Source organism: Astyanax mexicanus, chromosome 16 (assembly GCF_023375975.1).
Source record: "Astyanax mexicanus isolate ESR-SI-001 chromosome 16, AstMex3_surface, whole genome shotgun sequence".
In the NCBI taxonomy this organism is placed as follows: Eukaryota; Metazoa; Chordata; class Actinopteri; order Characiformes; family Acestrorhamphidae; genus Astyanax; species Astyanax mexicanus.
In genome coordinates this window covers 27,271,809-27,286,746 of record NC_064423.1, presented here as the reverse complement: position 1 = coordinate 27,286,746, position 14,938 = coordinate 27,271,809, and the positions used below count along the sequence as shown (strand labels likewise).

At 40.3% G+C, this 14,938-nt stretch overlaps 2 protein-coding genes across 2 annotated transcripts; one reads left to right on the top strand and one right to left on the bottom strand.

Moving 5' to 3' along the window:
- Positions 1–577: 577 nt before the first annotated feature.
- On the top strand, positions 578–9,651 carry mydgf (myeloid-derived growth factor). Its single transcript, XM_007246201.4, has 6 exons — positions 578–828; positions 5,196–5,246; positions 5,932–5,993; positions 7,124–7,205; positions 8,653–8,725; positions 8,845–9,651. Exons 1-6 carry the CDS (start codon positions 667–669, stop codon positions 8,922–8,924), a joined length of 510 nt encoding a protein of 169 aa, XP_007246263.3. The 5' UTR covers positions 578–666; the 3' UTR covers positions 8,925–9,651.
- On the bottom strand, positions 8,071–12,740 carry LOC103036154 (uncharacterized). Its single transcript, XM_015605052.3, has 3 exons — positions 11,955–12,740; positions 10,603–11,195; positions 8,071–9,514 (listed from the first exon to the last, which is right to left on the bottom strand). Exons 1-2 carry the CDS (start codon positions 12,738–12,740, stop codon positions 10,692–10,694), a joined length of 1,290 nt encoding a protein of 429 aa, XP_015460538.3. The 3' UTR covers positions 8,071–9,514; positions 10,603–10,691.
- Positions 12,741–14,938: the final 2,198 nt, after the last annotated feature.

Below are 14,938 nucleotides of genomic sequence, written 5' to 3'. Positions count from 1 at the left end.
GATGTAGGAAGTAGTGAGTAGGGAGAAGTGAGTAGAGAGTAGTGAGTAGTGGTAGGGAGTAGGGGATAGGGAATACTAAAAGGGAGTTGTGGATAGGGAGTAGTGAGTAGGGAATAGAGGACAGGGGGTAGGAAGTAGTGATTAGTGGTAGAGAGTAGGGAATAGGGAGTACTAAAAGGAAGTTGTGAATAGGGAGTAGTAAGTAGGGAGTAGAGGACAGGGGGTAGGAAGTAGTGTGTAGGGTGAAGTAAGTAGGGAGTAGTGAGTAGGGTATAGGGAGTACTAAAAGGGAGTTGTGGATAGGGAGTAGTGAGTAGGGAGTAGAGGACAGGGGGTTGGAAGTAGTGTGTAGGTAGAAGTAAGTAGGGAGTAGTGAGTAGGGAGTAGGGTATAGGTAGTACTAAAAGGGAGCTGTGGATAGGAGTAGTGAGTAGGGAATAGAGGACAGTGGGTAGGAAGTAGTGTGTAGGGAGAAGTGAGTAGGGAGTAGTGGTAGGGAGTAGGGTATAGGAAGTACTAAAAGGGAGTTGTGGATAGGGAGTAGTGAGTAGGGAGGACAGGTTTGACGAGTCATTTTGGAATGGGACGCGCCCGTAACTTAACTACCGTTCAAATAAGCGTTAGCTTAGCCTAGCTTAGCTTAGCTTGCCGGTTTCAAACATCGTCATGGCTCTCAGTAACAGCATGAAGGCTGCAGTTTCGGGTTGGGGAAAGCTGCTGGTTTTATTGTCCGCGCTGGGGTTTGTCTGTGCCTCTGGTGAGAGCGCTAAAACTGTGGACTTTAACGTGAAACCGGGAGGAGTGGTGCACTCATTCTCCGAAAAGATTGTAAGTAAAGCTCACCCAGCTGTCAGGCGTGCGGGGAGATGAGTAGCTGGAGCTGGAGATTTGTGATGAGTGTTACTGGATTATTCTTCTTAATATCTACGTAAAACATGTGGGACTTTTATTGCAGAATTGCAATAAAATGTTTTGGCTTTGCCTTTCATTGAGTTGTTAGGTTAACCTGGATGGCTAGCAAACAGTGTGTGCTGTGTTGTCCAGGAACTAGCTAGCGTTAGCTAACCTAATTTAATTATACTTATATTTAACGTCTACGTTATATCTTTTAATTCCCTAGCTGTACATTTAAAACGTTTTAACATGTAAACCATGCTCACACAAGAGCTTAAACTAGCCTAAAGTAAGCTCGTTAGTTAGGTATAGTTTCAGTTGTCCTAGTGCCATTTCTGTAGCTACCTATAAAACAGGCAAAGCAGGTAAAATAATTTCAATTAAACCGACTATTTTTTTTAACAATATGTGGCATTTTATTATTTTAAATCCTGAATAACAGGTTCTTGTGTCTTCAAAAAATCGCCAGTGCTGGACGTCCACAAGTCAGCTTTTCATTGGTTTAGAGGCGGAGCTTCGGTGACTCGGTCATTTCACTGAACCGATTCCTTCAAACTATTCGTATGAATGAATCGAACGCACTGTTCACCCAGTGTGAATCATAGTTTAATCTTAAATGGTCTCCTGTTGTCTCCAGTCTTAGCCATAGTTCTCCTGTGGATTAATTATAAATTCACATTATTGGATTGTAGCAGACATTTCATGTCCTACTGTAGCTATATAGTGCATCACTAAGAAAGGGAGGTGGAGTGGTTCTTAGAAAAAGTTATTAATTCAGTTTTGTGATACGTACAGAATACAGAATACACCAAAATGAGTCAATGGCAGAGCATATTTAGTTTTATTAAGTTTTTCATGGACTGCTTAGCCCACAAATGCTTGTTCCTTACAAATGTGATCTAATTTAAAAGGGAAATTAACAGGCTTTCCAATGGAATAATATCTATTATACCACAGTTAGTTCCGACCCTGTTATGTGATTGGCTGAGAAGTGTTCTATGAGTGCCGATATCAGCAGGTAATGCACTGTAACCGAAGCTCTCCATGTATTACTCCGCCACATACAGGTAACCTAGCAATGATGCGGTGCTTACCAGCCAAACAGCACAGCTACAAACAGAACAGCAATAGAACTATTTTAACTCACGAAGAGTTCATAACCAAACAGATCATATTTTCTCGTCCTCTTTAACTCAAAATATTTCAATAAACATCAAAAATGGACCTGTGGTATGATCACAATAATTCAGTCAAGGTTAATACGATAACGTGGGAAGTGTTCTATGTATGCCGTTAGCACTGAAAATTGAAATTAGGAATTAAAAGGAAATTAAGAAGCTTTCCATCAGTATAAAATTTAATGTCAAGAAGAAAAAATCTACCAAACACATTTTTCCTTACTGTTTGTGCTATGTTGTTGAATTCCAACAGTTACAATGCCTAACTGTAGATTAATAGAATACCACACAAGAAAACATTTCATCTCAACTTTTAAAAAGTGTTTTGAGCTATTAACTCTTCTAAGACCTTTTCCATTATTATCTGCTTCATGTAACAAAATGAATACAGTAATAGTAACTCATAACAGTAAAAAAAAGTAAATTACGTGTTTTATTAAGTTGATAATTTGTTAAGAAAAATATATTATTTGTAGTCTTTATCTTGTAACATATATAACCATGGTACATGCTACAAAAAGGCAGTCTGTTGAATTGGACTGAGGAAGAGTTAGTTCAAAAGAGCTGATTCGTTCAGGATTCGGTCTTCACTACTTGCTCCTGTTGGCGTCAGTGTGCTGACTGGAACCTGGAGTAGATAAAGGACCTTTTATACTGCAGACCAGGTTACAAACCACAGATGAATGGAAACACACTTTACTGAAATTGTATACAGTTTTATACAATAACTGACCTCAAAATACAAACCTTGCACCTTTAGTCTAAACTATGTATTACTGTAATACTGTATTTTGATATTATTTACTTCCTCTGGGTGAATAGTTTTTTTTTGTTGGTAAAAGATTATTCAAAAGGCTGTATATATGGAATATTTTAAAGCTATATCTGGGGAGTACAGTTTTTTTTTTTTTTTTAGAATAATACTAATATTGGAATGATTATAAATTAGAGAGAAACAATTAATTCCTTTTCCAATCCATTTTCCCTTTCCATTCCATTAATCCCTTAAACGTTTTAGTTTTTAGTTCATATTCTTTATTAGAATCTAACTGACTTTATTGGACAAGTGCGCTTACACAAACAAAGAATTTTTGTTTGGTTTGTTTTGACAACATTTCACACTAACAGATATACCCATCCTAGACACACACGCTCACACAACCTGTACATTTAACATGTGCCGAATTGTATATTTACAGTAAAGTAGTGAGTGCAGCAGTAAATGATGCAGTTCAGACTGAATCTATAAATCTATAAATCTGGAAAACAGAAGAATCATTCATTTAGACAGTAACTATAGAGTAATCTAAGGTACTGTTACAGATAAATAAGGAAGTGAGAGTGAGAGAGGATGCCCCGGATATGGATGGTATGTGTGGCTATGTATGTATGTAATAGCCATGTATTCAGAATGTTGTGTTGTAGGGTTGTCACAATACCAAAATTTTGACTTCGATACCGATACCAACTGTAGTATCACGATTCTCAATACCAAAACGATACTTGGAAGAAAAAAAAAAACAAAAATATCTGAACATAAAATGTTTATTTTTGACTGAACTAGATTGAACACTGAACAATAGGTGCAAACGTTTTTATTCTAAAATGAAACATTTGAACAAAAAACAAGTTTCGTTATTATAACCTTAACTATAACATAATTATCTAAACACTTCCTAAAAACTAAAACTAAAACCAGAGGTAATGGTAGCCTGACTATGTGAACCTGACGGGCGGGCAGAAGTTAAGTTCTGAATAAGGAAAATAAAGAGACAGAAGAACATTACAATGTTATGTTCATTTTAACACTCACTGCTCCGTTTTATTAATCAACCGTTTACCGTTTTTAATAAGCAGTCGCTAGTAAATCTTAGTAAAGCTACAGACAGAGTGTATCTTGACTAACTCCACTAACCTGTCGACTTCTCAGCTCTTTGTAGAGATCAGGGTGCTTGTCTGCTATTATGTTAAATAACACTGTAACATAGAAGCATAGAACTATTATTTAATTAAAATGATTTTTAAGAACAGCTAAACACACTGCTGCAGGTCAAACGCGGAGGCGTTCACGTGCGAGAGAGAGAAACAAAGAAAGAGACACAGCGAGAGTGAGAGAGAGAGATTTGGTGTTCTGATGTGAGCTACTCACAGGTCAAGGTTCTCTTTTATCTCCTCGTGCTCATATTCTAGTCCCACACATAAGTCTGCAGCTCCCTCAGTGTTTTCTGTCGTATTTTGCGGCTAGCGCGAGCGCTTACAACTAACACCGCGGACCGCGAGGTGCCGCCGCGCTTGTGCCGAATCCGCTACTGAATCCGACTCCCGCTTCGCGGACAGAATCGGCACAACACCCCCCGCTGTACAACTGCGGGAGTGAAAACAGCGCTAATAAATAAAGTAGTTTAGTTTCACTTTCAGTTTTCGTTATTTTATTTAAAAATAAAAATATAAATAAAAAACAGATGCCTACATCTCAGACTATTTTCCCACACTTCACTCCTCGCGCCCGTTTTGTCCACAAGTCGCGGACGAGAGACATCTGTTATTTTAGCCGTCGCCATTCTACACTCGCTGCTGCTCTGCTGGCTTGCGCGTGAATCGATTCATTTGTTCAGAACACTAAGTTTATCTGAATCCTGCCACACCGACTGCTGCGGTGTGAATCAGTTTTCTTATGAACTGAATCAAATCGCGCCTACTAATTTGACTCATTTGAAGCTAGTGACTGGGCTATATACAGTATCGAAAGCATCGAACGCTAAAGAACCGAATCGTTTGTGATGACGTAGTATCGAAAAAGAATCGAACCTTCGGTACACCGTGCAACTCTATTGTGTTGTAGTGCTCAACTGTTCATGAGTGTGATGGAATGTGGGAAGAAGCGCCTCTGTATTCTGGTGGTCTTTATCCTCAATTGGCTAAAACACTGGCCTGAAGGGAACCCATAGGAACAGGTGGTGTGAAGGATTAGAGACAAGTTTCTCTGCATGATTCCTGGTTCTGGAGGTGTGTAGATTTATTTTAGGATATTCTTGTTACTTTGTTATAATTTATATCAATTATTTATAGGGTTTAAAAGTTCATAATGTAGCCAAAACACTAACATAAGTTTTTATTTTCCAGAAAGAGTATGAATGCATCTTCACCTATGCTTCTCAAGGTGGTACCAATGAGGTAAGAGTGATTTACAAACTGCAACATTTATGTATCCATTATATTTATTGTCTAAAACCACCAGTGAACCTAGACTCAATGTGTAGGTCATGTCTTATTTTTACATGTAATGCCAATGGTGGTAAAATGGTGGCAGAACATGTGATTTATATGATGACTGTTTTGCCATGCAGTGCCCTGCATTTAGATTTTCACCGTGAATGGATTTAAGATGCGTTTTAGGCCAAAAACACAGGCAGCAGACAGTGTATTTATAATCATTTGGTGTAAATATGCTTTTGTGATGAGTTTTTAAAAGAATTAAACTTTTTTAAGAAATCTGATGTCATTCACCACCATTATAAAACTGAAATACAGATTAGATTTAATTAATGAAGGCAGTTTTCAATATAGCATTATTTGCTGTATTTTAAGCAGTCCAGTGAGATATATTAGACTACAGGTTTGTACAAAATGTCCTGCGTTGAAAAGTCCTTGATGGAATAACACCCGTCTCTTATACACAGTCTGCAGTAGAAGTTGCAATTCAGTAATATTACTCATCAGTTCTAACCCCCTTTGGCTGTGTTCCCTCTCTGTGGATTTGGAGAATGCACTAATGTAAAGCTGGTTTCTGACTTTGCTGTGCTGTGCTGTGTGTGTGTCTCTCTGTATTTGTTTGTGTGTGTATGTGTGTTCCCTGCAGCAATGGCAGATGAGTGTGGGTCTGAGCGATGATGACAGACTCTTCTCTTGTTCAGTATGGAGGTAGGTGTAATAAATCCCAGAGTGGAGCTCCAGCACCGCCACTGCAGCTTTTGAAGTTATCCCAGACCACCAGCAGCTTAAAATTCAGTGCATAAGGTCACAGATGTTTACAGTTTATTTAGAAAGTGTACATTGCATACACTTCTTGAACTTGTTCTGTTATTAAAGACAGCCTGGTGCTAATATGCTTACATAGCTAATAGCACTGGCTTCAGCTTTTAACCAGCATGTACAGTGTGATTTTGTTTGTTTGAGTTTGATGGTTTAGCTGGTCTACCAGTAGAGCAGAATGATGTGGTAAAAATGTTAAAACATATTGCATTATACTGCAAGTATCAGTACACAGAGACCGATTCTTAATATATTACTATTTAAATGCTCTCGTATTGTTTCCTCTTTTTGATTTATCTTATCAAACTAAACAGCACTAATTTACACTCTTTGAAGCTTTAAAGAATGTTTTGAAGAATGTTATCTATACAGTAAGAAAATGTATCACAATACGTAAAAATACTGTCATATTGCCCACCTCCACCAACATGACCAGTGTTATCAAGCTGGTTAACCAGCATGATTTACATTGATTGACGAGCCTGAACACACTAGTCCACCAATATGACCAGGTTAGGTTGGTCATGCTGGTGTAACAGCTAGTCTATCAAACTCCAATCATAACATTAGTATGCTGGTGAGAGCTGAACTGGTCAACCAGTTTAAACAGCAGGTTTACACACATATGGTATGTTTTCATCCAAATTACAAGCCTTTTAATCACCTTGACCATCAAAGACTAGCCTGGACCTATAAAAAATTGCTATCAGGAAAAGCAGGTCTTGTGCTGAATTTTTCAGCAGGCAGATAAACGAGTAGAAGTTTGTGTGCACCAGTTAGCATAAAGCATTAGCATAATGGTAATTAGTGGCTGCCTGCTTTTATTCTCTGTTTGGATATTTAGCATTTTAGCACTTTTGTTATAAAACAAGCAGTGATAAGATGCAGGTTATTTGTGTTTCTGAAATGCCGTGATGATGTCTTGAGGTTGTCTTTGTTTTCATATATTGTCATGTATTTGAGATGAAAAGAAGCTTATTGATTTTTTCCCCTTCTCCCTCTCTTCTTTTTAATGAAAGGCCCCAGGGGAAATCCTACTTGTTTTTCACGCAGTTCAAAGCAGAGATTAAAGGAGCTAAGATTGAGTATGCCAGTGCATATGTGAGTATCACTTATTCTGTGTACTTCAGTCAAGATGCAGTGCATTCCTCATTAGCCTTCGCAAGCCTGTCAGTGTCATAAGTTACCGTAGGACCATGCAGTCGGTTGCAACAAGATGTAATTGAGATTATTTACGCACAATGATTTCAAAATGCCACTATTTTGCAGATAATTATTTAAAATTAATGGTGTCAGATTGATGCTTTGATGTAAAGAGGTAAATTATTGATTTATCAATGGTTTTGGGTTTGGTGTGAAATCTACCACAGATTTTTCACAGTGGTGGTGATTCGAACCAGGGGACACCACGACTACAATATGAATGTAGTCAGGAAGACTATGTAGTTTATTTTATTTACCCTTCTGATCCACCACTAAACCTACTAATTTTTATATACAATGTTCATAATGATAGTTGAAAGTAATGGTTTCTTAGGGAACCATTATACAGTATATTCCTCTATCTGTAACTTATTTTAGATCTTTAAAGCTGTTAAAAGCTGTGTCCTGATCCATTCACCACCATAGTGAACACCTTATGACTGAAATCTGAATTTATTCATTAACATGCACCATCACATAACTGCTTAATCCTAAAATCCAAGCCTTCATGTGTTCAGGCCTACATTTGAGACTTCATAGGGAAGTAGAATATTTGGTGCATTCAGACATATGTATTATTGACAGCTTAGTTTAAGAAAGGGGAAAAGATGCGTCTTTATCTGATTAATGTCAGTATGTGTATTGGTATGGAAAATTTAAACCATGCTACCACTAGTTCTGACCTGGTAAGTCTATGCTTAAATTTGAATAAAAAAACATTACTTGTGAATATATTTACCATTTAATTAAGCAAACAGAAGAATTGTTGGAAATTCCTCTTTTATTGCATATAAGTGATTTTGAGCTACTGTGAAAAAAAATACATATTTTTCTTTTTTATTGCAAATGTTACATGTTTCAGTTTCTGTTTGTGTTCAAAAACACAACAGACCTTTAAATGAACAATATTGAATATTGGCATCAGCGCAAAATACCTAAACCAGAGTCTTTATATACATCATCAGTTTTAAAATACATCATAACTGGTAAAATCAGCATGTGTTAAACCTGTCTGTGCGATAGTCGGTCTGTTTGATGGAGGCTCTAGATCAAAACTTAATCTAAATCATAAAATCTTGTCATCTCGGATCAAAAGCTCAGAGCATGCAGGCTCTTGGGAGGTATTGCAGAGCATGTCCTCATCAAAATCATTGCAGTCAGTAGTGTTGTTCTTTGTGGCAGACCCCTTTTTTTATTTTTTTATTTTTTTATTATTTCTTGAAAGAAATAAAAACTCAACAGATGCGATTCGATTTCTCAGGTGTTTGTGGTGTTCTTGCTCTCTGGCATCAATCATTTCTCTTTTTCTCAGTGTTTTTTCTTTCCCTCGGTCTCTCTCTTTCAGTCCCAGGCAGCTGTTGGAGGTCAGAAGGATGTTCCTCTAAAGGATGAGGAGTACGCAGTAGGTGATACTACAGGTAAGACCTCTCCTTCTTATGTCTCCTCTTCATGACTTCAGGCTCACAGTACGATTAACACCAGGGTAGCACCTGCAGTCACATTTCTATGGTTTCTCACGTTTTGTGGTTTCTTTCAGTGACCCACAAGGACGGTAAATTCCGTGCTGAACTCTCAAAGCTGACCCTCATTGGTCGGACGCGCCATGATGAGCTCTGATTGCTTGAACCCCAACATTCCCACTCTGCTACTGTACACAGAAGATGGGTAGCTGAAGCTCTGGAGAGTTCTTGAATGAAGCTCCATCACTGAACATCTCCTGTCTCCTGTGACATCTGAGCAATGGAAACCAAGCCAGAGAAAGAGATGAAGAGACCTTCTAAAGCAAAACTCAACAAATTGTTAAAAGACTTTTATCAGAGACTTGTAGAAATTGTATCTTGCAATAAACATGACTGATGATGTATAAGGGACAGCATGAAGTGATCTAGATATCAGATATCAAAGATTAATATTTTCCTTGGGCTTTTCTTTTGTATTGAAAAATGTGTGCATTTTTACAAAGGTATCTTAAAAACATGTGATGGTTGGATCTATTTTCAGCTTTTTTCCCCCAAAACAAAACCACCAGTTTCCCCTCTAGCACTTCTTTCCAGTCAAGGACTGGTCTTATATGCTCAAAAATGCCATGTGGAGTACATTTAAGGATTGTATTTCAACATTATATATATCATACATACTGATTCTGTCTAGGTGTCCTTTGTTCCTGGTGAGTTCTTCTTCAGCTTCTCCGGTCTCTCTCAGTCTATCTGGGGATGGAAAACAGTAAGAGAATTCATGCCAGGATTTTACATTAGCAGATATTTTTTCTTTCTTTTTTGTTTTGTTTTCACGTCCTGACTAATGAACTGTGTATTCATATTTTAATAAATAAATTCACCCGTTATCAGGGGCCGCAGCTTATTTATTTTTTTTATCCTCTTTTTCAATTTATGAGGGCTGTGTGATAAAGGAAGGCTAAAGGAAATGCTAATGCTGATAATAAGTAGTGAAAGCCAGCAGCATCCAATTAGCATCCTGAGGAACTCTGCTCAGTATTAGCATTCTGCCGTTGTTAGCCACTTTAGCACATTAGTCATTTTAAAAATGCTGTAGTGCTGACTGCACAACTTTTCCACTCACTTCAGCAAATAGTCTTAACAAATAATTGCGTTTCTTACAATACAACATCCTCTTATTCTCTTGTGGCAGAAAGCCAGAGCTCTGCCATCTGGGGTTTCCTCCAGATGCTAATCAATTAATCTCGGGCAGTATTTAAAGCTAAAACATGCAGCTGGGCTCCATTTACTCTGCTTTATAAGAGGGAGTGCCTTAAAATGAATGTATAGAAGTGATTTTTATATCATTTAAGGACTATAGTGTGTTTAGATTAATGTTCTGTGCTTTACACTGCAGTAAATGTTATGAACTCTAATCACCACTAGAGGGAAACATGCAGTGCACCAAGAGCATCTTGTTTGCCAATAACCCTAAGAATTTGTTTGCCAAGGCTATAGGTAAACAGTGGCTTGTGAACAGTGACAACGCAAGTAACACGGGTTAAAAGCTCTTTACTAGATAGAAATGGTTCTGGTATTAGGACAACAGAACAATGAGTGTGTTCTGGACCTGCAGCTTTATCTGAAGTTATAATCTTTAGATGCCCCCTGTCTCCATTTGTACTTTTGACATTTTCTTTCTCAGCAATTTACTAAGTGCATTCAAACAGTACTTCTGAAAATGGTTTGTACCCCACTGTGTTCCATATTTAACACACATGTGGCACTCAAGAGTTATGGTAGAAAATTGAGGCTCTGAATCAATCTGCAGCACTCAGGGACTCTTAGACCATACTTACTTAACGGTGCCCATCACCTTGGATACCGGCTTCTTCCAAAGCTGGTGAGTAATCTTCCGCTAGCCGGCTGCCCCGAAGCAGCTGCCCCCTTAGACAGTGGTGGAGAGCAGTTTCCGCCTGTTCGAGTAAGGGGGAGATTTCAGGTCTGGATCTTTCCCTTTATTTGCCCTTTCAGCTTTGCTGCCAAAAGGATAAGGAGGTGGCTTCTGGCTCTTGTGGCCTCTAGCAGCCTCTGGCTTGGATCCCTTACTTTCTGTCACTCCATGATTTGATTTCCGCACTAAACTGTTTGTGCCAGAGTGTCCAGTTGGGTACGCTGGTGGAGGCAAACGAGGAGTGCTTTTCTCCCCAGGCTGGCCTTTGGTAGATGCCTGAAACCTTTTCTTGGCCCTTGGCACCGTTGAAGGGATATGGGAGGGGCTGTTAGATGGCTCAGAGGTGTCTCTGCCTGGGTGAATCTTGGGATCTGTTTGCTTGAGTGCCTCCTCTGCTGTAAGCACTCTCCTGCTGGAGCTGGAACCGCCACAAGACTCTTTGGCATCCTCCTCTCCTAGGTCAATGTTGGAGGTCAGCTGGTCAATCTGTTGGACCACCTGGGGTTCAGAGAAAGAGGCTTGGCATCACAATACAGCAGCCTCATTCAACCGTAACACCACCTACCAGCCCATGTTTGTACTAGCCCGCAGTCCTGAACCCATTCCCAGTTTTACAACACCAAAACAATCAGGGTGCCACATGGATGCAGGCAACATCAAGGACGCCGTTGGGACGCTTTTGTGTAAACGAGATTAGGACGCAGCAGCGTGGAACTAAAAATAGGCAGTTGTCCTGCCTTCCAGCTGCCCCGCTCTCTCTCTCTCCACTCTAGCCTGCTAAGGGGACGCTAAAGTAGGTGCAGCCTAGCATCCCTAAAAAGCACTGCATTTGTCTGAGAAATGGAGCAGATAGAGCCTTTTTTCTTTGAATTTGTTCCCCTCTTGCCTCTCAGTTGTATATCCCTTCCATTATCGTAAAAGTATGTGAAGCATATTTGGTTTAAAACAGGTTCTCTTAGGGTCATTCTAAGAAATTCTCTCATCTGGACTGATGCAAATCTACCCCTGAGGGGTCACACCTGTTTTAGCAACTAATGAGTAACATGTGGCACCCACAGCAATATAGTGCTACACTACAGTTTCAACTATTTTCTACCCTAACACACCTGGACCATCCAGCTCATGAAGGTTTTGATAATCAGTTGGTGAGCCGAATCAGGTGTGTTAATGCAGGGAATAGTTGAAGATGTACAGTGCTGTGGATCCCCAGGAGCAGGATTAAGGAATTGCCTCAAAGCCATAGATTAAACCTTTTACCTCTTTCATCTCCAGATGCACTTCTTTCAAGCCCCGGAGAACTTCCTCAAGATTCACAACCACTCTGCAAATCTGGTCCCGAAGAATCCTCTGTGAATTCTTGGAACTAAAAGCGTAACTTTCCTCTTCGCTCAGGCCTTGTTCTCTGGTGGTGTTCTGTGGAACTTCTGTAGAGAAAATAACTTCATGCGTGGGCCTGGGCCCATCCCCATCTTCCACCATGTGTCCCATTGACTTCTGCTCAATTCTGTCAACGCTGGAGTGTTCTTGATTGCTACTGCAGTTGGATTTCAGTCTGGGTTGTCTGTCAAAGGTGTGCTGGTTTGCCTCAGCCTGCCCTGAAGGCTGTGGCTTAGTAACAGAGCTGGATTGTTGGTCCTCCATGCAAACAGGCACTCCACAGTTTCTTTGACCTATGAACTGTGTCGGCAACTCCAGAGCACATTTCCTTGAAGGGAGGGGTGTCTGGGTCTGGCGGAGGTTGGTCACAAAGCCGCATTCTCTCAAGCAGTCCTTCACAGAGGCGCTGTTGTGTTGCAGCCTCTGACACTTGCCCCACCTTAAGGTGCTGGACCTAGTCTGACAGCTTTCACCAGTTGTAACTAGCTGTGCGTGGCACTCCAGGGTGGCCAGAGATAAGCTGGAATGGTGACTAAATCCATTGCGGAGCGTCCGTTTAGATCTGTGGAAACTCATTTTGTCGCTGTCCTCAGGTTCAAAAGTACTTGGGAGGTGCTTTTCCAGTCTCTGCAGAGTGGTCCATCTTGGTCCGCTTCTGTAGACCATTGTAGAAGAACTGGGGTCCAGTGTTTTTCTCAGTGTACTTACTCCTCTGGTATCAGAGAGCTTGATAGAAGCAGATGAGTGGGTTCCTAGACAGATGCATCCTTCCCACCTGCATCCGAAGCCCAGCCACTCCTTCTGGACAGTTTTCTTGTTGAAGTCCCTTCTTGCCTGAGCCGTAAAACTTTTTTCCCCTTGGCGTTTGCGCCGCTCCAGCCCCCTCCACCCTCTCCTTCACTGTTTCCTGTCCCTGCTTGTTTCTGATATTATCCCAGTGTTTTTCTTTCCTGCTGGATCCTTGCAGGCAAACCCTCCCTCCCTCGTTCCCTCCCTCCTCCTGCAGAAGCACATGTGCTTTTCCTCCTTGCCCATTGCCCCCTGCGCTTGGCCGAGGGCCTCCGTTTTCCTCTCCTTCCTCCACTCTTCCTGCCTTTCCAGTTTCAGTGGCTGTTGCACGTTTCCTGTCTCTCCATCCCTCCTCGCCTCTCGCCCCTCCTCCCTCTCTCCTCTCTCTCTCTCTCTTGCTCCCCCTCTCACACTGCACTGTCTCCCTTTTCTGGTGCTTTCTTCCTCCCACTCCTTCTCACGGCTGTTCCTCTCTCCCTCTCTCCCTTTCTCTCACACTCTGCCTCACTTACTTACTAGCGGGGACTAGTCGACTTCAATCAGGGCTTGTTTTTTTTTTATCCAGCGTTGGCGCTCTGTCTCTGTGTGTGCCTGCAGCTCTCATCTCTGATCTGATTACTCCGGTCCCTAGCTTAGTACGCCACAATTAAAGCTAGGATTTGAGAGGGGATTGCCCGAGGGGGAGGGAGCAGGGTGGAGGCTCTTCTCCTCCATTCCTCTATGGGATAGCAAATTCATAGATGCTCCAGGATGCATAAAAGGGGCGGAAAAAGTCTTAAAATGAGCATGGCAGCACAATATTGCATCACTCCATATCATATTCCATATTTATTGTACTCCACCTTAAAATTTTCACTGTTCTTGTGTTGTAACAGCATAGTTATGTCATCGAAATTACATCCATGCAGTCCAATAGCTGTTACTAAAGAAGGGGGGCTCTTATGCAACAATGGGCTTTTGTTTTTTAAGTCTCTCTCCTGGTTGTTTTCAGTTACAGAATGATTTCTTATTGCTTAATCCCTAAACAACACTTTTTATGCAATTTCAATCAATGTCTAGCACTGATTACTCTTAAGAAAATCTAAACAAGAAAAGTCAAGTACATCTCTTGAATACTTTTATCCCATTAACGAAACAAGAGGACATTATTTAATATAAGAATTTTAAATGAATATGAAGTTACCTTAGGACAAACTTTCTGTAAGCCTAGAACTTTCATGAACCACCATCAGTGGGTTAAAATAAACCCTATACTCTTACAAATAAAGGTACCGCAAGCATTTCTCAAAACAGTTCCATGAAACAGGTGTGTCCAATCCTAGTACCACCCTAGAGAGCTCACTAACCTTAACTGGTGATCTTTCTGGACCCTAAACATTCATCACTCTGGATTTGATAAGCTTATTCTTTGTTGTGACACAAAAGACACATTGAAATCTGACTTGACTGTCCAGAGCGTCCCGACTCAGATACATCTGTACAAATTCAATTGTAACCGCATATAACCCATCCAAATGTGGTTTTGATCTGATTTGCCAACAAATAGAGTAGTGAAACATTGCTAAAACAAATATTGAGCATCTCTGCCATTTTTGTTCCTTTTAGTACATTTAAAGTACCTTGTAGTAAGTGGTTCTTTTGAGCATCTGCTTTCAACTCCAGTTTTGGCGAACTGCCTGCATGCACATTTCCAAACCGCCAAACCCTTCATGAACTGGATCGGGTGTCCCCAAAGCAGAGAACACCTGATCCAGCTCACACTGGGTTTGATACTTTTTTGATGAGTTGGATCAGCTGAGTTGAAACTAAAGTGAAACTCTGCAGGGCTGTGGGTACCCAGGACTGGAGATACTGTAAAAACTTTGGACATAAGTAAAAAACAGTTTTAAGTTTCAAAGCACCTCTACATAATAATGAGGTTTTAGAAAGAAACGATTATACCTTGTTTCCTTAAGTTAACACTGTACCACATAGGCTTAATGAAGTGTCTGTTGCATGCTCTGTCATTTTATTTTTTAAGATTTAAAAGCTTACTATTGTGGTCCTGTTTACACTAGCTAGCTAATAGTTACTTT

Excerpts from the sequence above, each read along its gene's own strand:
- mydgf (XM_007246201.4), top strand. The coding sequence starts at position 667 with ATGGCTCTCAGTAACAGCATGAAGGCTGCAGTTTCGGGTTGGGGAAAG. Across the intron at positions 5,994-7,123 it reads TTCTCTTGTTCAGTATGGAG|GCCCCAGGGGAAATCCTACT; the intron begins GTAGGTGTAATA and ends TTTTAATGAAAG. Across the intron at positions 7,206-8,652 it reads TTGAGTATGCCAGTGCATAT|TCCCAGGCAGCTGTTGGAGG; the intron begins GTGAGTATCACT and ends TCTCTCTTTCAG.
- LOC103036154 (XM_015605052.3), bottom strand. The coding sequence starts at position 12,740 with ATGGTCTACAGAAGCGGACCAAGATGGACCACTCTGCAGAGACTGGAA. Across the intron at positions 11,196-11,954 it reads TGCATCTGGAGATGAAAGAG|GTGGTCCAACAGATTGACCA; the intron begins GTAAAAGGTTTA and ends TCTGAACCCCAG.